Source organism: Eptesicus fuscus, chromosome 6 (assembly GCF_027574615.1).
Source record: "Eptesicus fuscus isolate TK198812 chromosome 6, DD_ASM_mEF_20220401, whole genome shotgun sequence".
NCBI lineage: Eukaryota > Metazoa > Chordata > Mammalia > Chiroptera > Vespertilionidae > Eptesicus > Eptesicus fuscus.
In genome coordinates, this window is record NC_072478.1 from 28,145,511 (window position 1) to 28,152,617 (window position 7,107).

General features: G+C 56.5%; 1 protein-coding gene across 2 annotated transcripts; it reads right to left on the reverse strand.

Moving 5' to 3' along the window:
* Nucleotides 1-473: 473 nt before the first annotated feature.
* On the reverse strand, nt 474-5,474 carry NMRK2 (nicotinamide riboside kinase 2). 2 transcript variants are annotated; one of them, XM_008150622.3, is made up of 7 exons: nt 5,262-5,470; nt 2,958-3,048; nt 2,282-2,330; nt 2,039-2,195; nt 1,554-1,625; nt 1,096-1,202; nt 474-814 (listed from the first exon to the last, which is right to left on the reverse strand). In XM_008150622.3, exons 1-7 carry the CDS (start codon nt 5,381-5,383, stop codon nt 729-731), a joined length of 684 nt encoding a protein of 227 aa, XP_008148844.3. In that variant the 5' UTR covers nt 5,384-5,470; the 3' UTR covers nt 474-728. The 2 variants fall into 2 exon arrangements, with proteins under 2 accessions (XP_008148844.3, XP_054572892.1); XM_054716917.1 differs by lacking the exon at nt 1,554-1,625 and having other exon boundaries at nt 5,262-5,474.
* Between the last annotated feature and the right edge of the window lie 1,633 nt (nt 5,475-7,107).

Here is a 7,107-nt window from a genome sequence, read left to right on the forward strand (position 1 = left end):
CTGCAGCTATTTGGGGTCTTTTTAAAAAAAGTATATTTTTTATTGATTTCAAAGAGGAAGGGAGAGGGAGAGAGAGACAGAAACATCAATGATGAGAGAATCATTGATCGGCTGCTTCCCGAATGCTCCCTACTGGGGATTGAGCCCGCAATCACCAGAATCAAACCTGAGACCCTTCAGTCTGCAGGCCGACGCTCTATCCACTGAGCCAAACCAGCCAGGGCCAAATTTTTTTTTTTTTTTTTAAAGAAAGCTGATAGGAAATTTCCCCTCTGGGGAAACTGAAGCCGCAAGTAACCCCAAGTAGCCCCTGGGGTCATGTTGATATGGGTCCAACAGGTGGAGACGAACTGCCCAGAGCTCTCAGTGCCCACTCCCTCCCTCCCCCCCCCCCTGCCCCCAGAGGCCACCAATGCAGCAAGGAGAAGGGACAGGAGGGTTCTTTTTGGCACCTCAAATACAACAGGCTGAACTCCAACAGTTAAAAAAATAGGATCAGGTTTAATACTTAAGCTGCTCTGAGGTTACAGAGGCATCTCAGGGCGGGATCCCTGGGCCCTGAGATGCTGAGCTGTGAGTGGGGCCTCCACTCTCATATGTACAGACATCCACAAAGGAAAATGGTCGTGCGGTATCTTGCTGGGACGCCGCCAGCCTGGCCGTACTGTGGCCGGAATTGTAGGTGTGTCTCTCCAGTCCGGGGTCGGGCCCCTCCTCTCCCAGCCCTACTAGGAGTGGTTCAGGAGCGAGTTCTGAATTTCCTCCAGGACCTGGTGGAAGAGCTGCTCACGGGTCTTCATGCCGTCCAGGTACACTGAAATCAGAAAGGCCATGGTCAGGGCCGGAACTGCTGGGCCACCAGGGTTGCTGCCGGGAGGAGGCGGCCCGCACACAGGGAGCCGGGCAGTCCGGGCCAGGAGGAAGCTGACCTGCAGTCAGGCTGCTGGACTAGAATAGCCTCCGGGGTCCAAAGCAAGAGGGACTGGCAGTGAGACTTGAGGAGGGACTTCTAGGTTTCCCAAATGGTCCCCATGGGGGAGGGGCTGGGCTCAGGGTCTCCCCAGGGCCAGGCCTCAGTCCTACTCAGCGCCTTACCTACTTCCACGCCATTGGCCTCCATCTCTTGCTTATACTTCTGGTACATGGGCCACACGTGGCCATCAAAGAGGCCGGGGGGATCGGGGACCTTGTAGCTCCGAGTACTGGGGAGAGAGATTGGCAAGAATGAGTGATGCCCATGTTGCCCAAGGCGGTACCATGAGCAGAGCCTGGGGGATGTGAACTTGTTCAGGGATAGTACCACGGAGTCAGGGGCCATGGCTGGGGTCTGGGTGCTCCCGCTTCTGCCATTTTCACCCCCTGAGCCTGGGAGATGCCTAGGGCAGTGCAGAGGTAGGCCCTGCCTCCAGGTCCCTGGCCGGGGCTTCTGGAACAGAGCACGGGCAGCTAAGAGGCTGCTGGCTGCCAAAGTGGTTTCAGGGTGGCCTGTGTCCTGTGGGCATCGGTGGTTTCCTGGTCCCACCGGGGGATCCAGACAGGGCCTCCCGGCTCACCTCCTCCTCCACTTGCACTCTTCGTAGGGGACGGTCAGGAAGTACCGTCGGCTGTATAAGTCCACCAGCGGCCTGGCAGGGGTGGAGGACACGGTCAGCGCTATGGGCCTTGCTTCATGGGGGTCAGAGGTACACATCCCCACAGCCTCGGCATCCAGGGACTTTCCTGGGTGATGAGGGCTGGGGTGGGGTGGGTCTGGGCTGTTGGTGTAGGGGTCAGGGAGGGGACCAGCATTGGCCAGTCTCCTGCTAGGCCCAGGAACATCCCCACAGCAGCCCCCAATTTGGATGGGCCAAGAGAGGTGCTATGTCTTGGCCAGGGTCACACAGTGAGGCCAGGGGTCCAGCCCAAGCCCCTGCTCTGCCTGAGAGGGCTGAGTTCAAGTGGAAGGACTCAGTTTCCCCAAGAAGGACTCAGTTTCCCCTGAGCTGAGCCCAACCCCTGGGAGGGCGCAGAGTGTCTGGGGGGACCTGCCACCACTCACTTGTAGCTGTACAGCAGGAAGCCTTCCAGAATGAGGATGTGGGTGTCCGAGGCGTCCGGCTGGACGCTGACCCCGTGGGCGCGAGCGAACTTCCGGGGGTTGCTCAGCCAGGCCTGCACAGTGCTCAGCATGGCCTCCATGTCCAGGGACTCCAGAACTGGGGGCAGGGAGAGCGGCGTTGGCAGAGTTGGGGAAAGGGGGGGCAGTGCAGGCAAGGGGCGCGGGGCCGCCAGCCATCCTTACCATCCCACTGCTTGAAGCCGTCCTCCCCAACGGCGATTTGGTCTTGGGGCTGAAACAGAGGAGCCCGAACCCCGGGCTCAGTGCCCGCCTTCCCGCCTCACCACCACCCTGGGCTGGCAGGATCTTGGTGGGCCCCTCGGCTCCTAGAGAGCCCACAGCGGGGGGCCCAGGGCCTGGCGGGGCTGCCTGCCCGGACCCTCTGCAGTTGATGCTTACGGGCTCTGAGGTGCCGGGTCGGGTTCAGGCTGGCACTGGGACACTCCCCTCCCCCACCTCATGACCCTTGGGACCAAGAGGGAGGAGACTTTATATCCATCACCTCATTACGCTTCACCCTCCAGAAAGCATGGAGGGTGGGCTCAGCCCATTTTGCAGATGGGAAAGTGGAGGTGCAGAGGGAGAAGGCACTGGTCTGGCGGCACACCCCCTTTGGGAACTGCAGTGTCTCCATCGGCCTAAGGCCAGTCTGCCGTGCCAGGTGCATAGTAGCTGCTCAGTGAGTGAGAACACCCACCCCTTGCTCTCCTGACTGGGGAGGGGTCTGTGCAGAGGGCAGCAGAGGACAGGGCAGCTGGCCTTTGGTGATTGACTCAATCACCATCTCGTTGACCCTTCCAGTGGGCAGCAGAGGACAGGGCAGCCTGGTGACCCTCTGACCCCAGGTGAGGGCAGCCACCTTGAAGAAGTCATCCTGGTGGATCACACAGCAGTTCGGCAGCACCTTGAGCAGGCTGTTGGTCAGGGTGGTCTTGCCGCCGTTGGTCATGCTGTGGAGACAGCATAGGGTGAGGCTGCCTGGTGGGGTCTGAGCCGCTTCTTCCCCCCGCACCCCCCAAGTCAAACTCCAATATAAACACAGAACTGGGGAACCTTAGAGCTAAGCGGATATTGCTGTTTGCCTAGACTCACAGGAGGCCTTCTAAGCCCCGAAAAGGAGCAGAAAGCCTGAAAACAAATAGCTAACAGTCTTGGTTGGCGCAGGACCATCCTGAGCACAGAACTCATTTCAGCGTCTTTGCAAACCCAGGAGACGGAGCCAGATGAGGAAACTGAGATCCAAGCATGATTTAGTCCTAAGTAGGGCTTTTTTTTTTTTTTTTTTAAAGGTCAAAATGTTAAAACAAGTGCAAACTGGTGGAGGAAAAAATATTTGCAATAGGAAAGCCAGTGGTTCACTGCAAAACTAAAAGAGGCACTCAACTTTATGAACAGGAAAAGAAACAAAAAAAAGCAATTGTAAAAGCAGGGTGACCAACTTGTCCTGCTTTGCCAAGGATGTCTCTGTTTTTAGCACCGAAAGTCCCGAATCCTGGGGACCCTTCAGTGCCAGGAAAACCAGTTCGGGGGAGGGGGGTCACCCTGTGGCAGAGGGAGCAAGACTCTGGACTCCTGGAGCTGACAAAGGACATGGAAGGGTAACTGAAAGACCTTTCTGGAAATCAGTGTCCCTTCGACCTTATGTGTTTACTCTAGGAATCAGAGGCAGAGAGCCAGGTGTGGAACAGGGGAAAGCTGCAGCCGATTACAAGGGCTGACAGGAATGGGGACCCTGGGATATTAAGGGGGAGCAGTTTAGAACATCCCTGACGTTAATTTGGGTCCTTACTAAAGGACACACCTAGCACTCATGGTGGCTACAGAATTTGCAGGGCCTGGAACAAAATGAAATGTAGGGGCCCTCCTTCAAAAGTGTTAGGAATTTAAACTGGGCGATAGCAGAGCAAGTGGGGGAGGGCCCTGTCTGGGTAGCTCGACTGGTTAGCAGGCGTCCTCAAACTACGGCCTGCAGGCCACATGCGGGTGTTTTTGCCGTTTTGTTTCTTTACTTCAAAATAAGATATGTGCAGTGTGCATAGGAATTTATTCATAGTTTTTTTTAAACTATAGTCTGGCCCTCCAACGGTCTGAGGGACAGTGAACTGGCCCCCTGTTTAAAAAGTTTGAGGACCCCTGGGTTAGAGTATAGTTGGTTACACCAAGGTTATGGGTTCAATCACGCCTCCCCCTGCCCCCCCCCTCCACGCACACCCCATCAGGACACATACAACAACCAACCAGCTAATGCATAAATAAGTGGAACAAATCTCTCTCTCTCTCTCTCTCTCTCTCTCTCTCTTCCTCTCTCTCCCTCCCTCCCTCTCTCTCTCTCTCTCTCTCTCTCTCCTTCCTCTCTCTAAATTTTAATTTAAAAAAAGTCTAAACCAAGTGAGGGAATGGGGCCAGGGCAACTCCCCGGGTAGGACTTTCTGTCCCTAAGCCCCTGCTTGGGCGAAATGCTTCCCTAGCATCATCTTAAAAGGCCTGATTATTGGTAATAAAATGGAGATTTATTTATTTATTATTTTTCATATATATTTTTATTCATTTCAGAAAGGAAGAGAGAGGGAGAGAGAGCTAGAAACATCAATGATGAGAGAGAATCATTGATCGGCTGCCTTCTGCATGCCCCACACCGGGGATTGAGCCCGAAACCCGGGCATGTGCCCTGACCCGGAATTGAACTGTGACCTCCTGGTTCATAGGTCAACCACTGAGCCCACACCAGCTGGGCAGAATGGAGACTTTAAGAACCCCTGGGAAGCAAGGCCCCTGACTGCCAGATGCTGACAGAAATCACACGGGAAGGCCATGCTGGGGGCTGCCCCACCTGCCCATGTGTCTCCCCACCTTCCCGCCAAGACGGTCCCAGCCTGCTAGAAGGGTCCGTCTGGGCTTCATAAAGTCTTCTCTCCCCACTGATTTTTGGTTTTACACTGAGTACAGTGGGGAAAAGTAATTTCCGTTTGGAAATTTAAAATTGGGCCTTGCGCCCAGCCAGATGGGTGCGCCCAGCCACCAAGCACACAGGCCCCACTCACTCAGACGTGGGGCGGCAGGCCCTGGGACCCCAGGCAACCCTCCATTCATCCCGCCGCCTCCCCTGCGCTCCCCTGCGCCTCTGCCCCCGCGAGGCCGCCCATCGGGCGCCCAGGCCGCTCACCCTCCGATGCCCACGATGCACTTCATTTCCACGCGGAGGGGCGGCGGGGATGGCGCTCGGCCTGCTGAATCCCGGGCACTCGGCTGGGTCCAACGCTGCACTGCGCTGCGTCCCGGCTTCATTGAGAAAAACCTGGCACCTTTATAGGCCGGGGCGGCCCAGAGGGCGGCCCAGAGGCCGCCACGAGGGAGGCCACACGCGGCCAGTTGGCAGCTGGGCCCGCGGGGTGGGAGCAAGCACTCCCTCCCCGCACCTGTTCCCACTGGATGGAAATAGCTCCACGTTGCCTTTTGCCTAAATTAGTCAAGGGCCAGCTGGGCGGGAGGGGGTGCGGGTGGATGTCACCCCGGCTGCCTCTTCCCTCCTCCTGCTCTCTTTACTCTCCTCTCGCCCCCCCCACCCAGCCAGACCGCCCGCCCCTCTGGCAGATAAGGCGCCACACATCTTCCCTTCCTAAAAATATCCCGCCCAGTGTGTCCTCTGGCCTGACCCTGACATTAAGACCGGTTCTGGTGGCGCTGAGGAAAGGGACCCCAGTGCCCCCCCCCCCTTCCCTCCATCACCAGCTACAGCAGCAGTGCCAGCACCCCACCCAAAACCCCCCTGCGGTGGGAAGTTCCCTCTCCAAGGAGGCTGCGCCAAGATGGGCTTAAGGTCCAGCACCGCGAGGGCCAAGATAGCTGTGCTCTGGTGACCTGGGCCGCGTCAGAAACTCTCAGCGTGACACCGGCCGTTCATCCAGTGATCATGTGAGGCCTGGAGGAGTCACTGGGTTTGGCCTCCTGCCTCTCGGCAGCCTGGGGATGGGGTGGGTGGAGCATGACCTTGCGGCACGGCGCTCTGTACCCCTGGAAGCTGAGGGACACCCTTGCCCAAGTTCAAACAGCTGCTTACTGATGGCGCTGGGATGCCCATCTGGACGGAAGGTTCTACCCACCCTGTGAAGGTTCCAGCCCCCCAACTGTCCTGCGTGACCTTGGGTGAGCCCTGTCATCTCTCTGTGCTCAGTGTCCCCCAGTAACACGAGGACTATACTAGTGGGGCACAGGCTGTTATTATTATTATTGTGATTTAGATTAAATGGATATTTGGTCTTAGTCCCAGCACACAGTTCCTGAGACCCTTGTAATAGGCTAAGTGAGAAGAGGGAGTATCTTTTGTTATAATATTTGGACTTCTGTCTTTGATTCCTGACATAGCTCCAGAATGAATGATAAAGATGAAAGAGGCGTCTTTTGCTATTTGTGACAAGTCCTTTCAACCACCCCTGAGTTTACGCTGAGGCTGTGACCTTGGGAAGGCCCTGGAGCCGCAGGATGGGGGCCGATGGCCAGGGGAACCAGCGTGTTGGTAGAGGATGGAGTTTTCAGGGGCTCGAGGGGCTGGGGATTGAGTCAATCACCAAAGGCCAGCGATGTAATCAACCACACCTGTGTGACGAAGCTGCCACAAAAACCCTAAAGGGAGGGGTTCGGGGCGCTCCCAGGTGGGTGAGCACATCCACAGGCTGCGAGGCGGTGCCTGGAGAGGCAGCCCCTTCCCCAAACCTTGCTCTGTGCGTCTCTTCCATCTGGCTGTTCCTGAGCTCTCGTCCTTATAAAAACTGCTAATCTAGCAAGTCAGCTGTTCTCCTGAGTTCTGTGAACTGCTATAGCAAATTGTCAAACCCGAAGTGGGGGGATGTATGGGAACCCAGATTTGTAGCCAAGTGGGACAGAAGTGTGGGTAACCTGGGCACCCGCTACTTTTGACCGGCTTCTGATGGGACAATTGTGGGGTCTGCACTAACTCCGGGCAGTGTCAGAATTAAGTTAAATTATAGGACATTCAACTGGTGTCTGCCAAG

Coding starts and splice junctions, on each gene's coding strand:
- NMRK2 (XM_008150622.3), bottom strand. CDS start 5,383: ATGAAGCCGGGACGCAGCGCAGTGCAGCGTTGGACCCAGCCGAGTGCC. Junction 2,331..2,957: donor ACCAGGATGACTTCTTCAAG/GTGGCTGCCCTC, acceptor CCTCTGTTTCAG/CCCCAAGACCAAATCGCCGT. Junction 815..1,095: donor GGCCAATGGCGTGGAAGTAG/GTAAGGCGCTGA, acceptor TTCTGATTTCAG/TGTACCTGGACGGCATGAAG.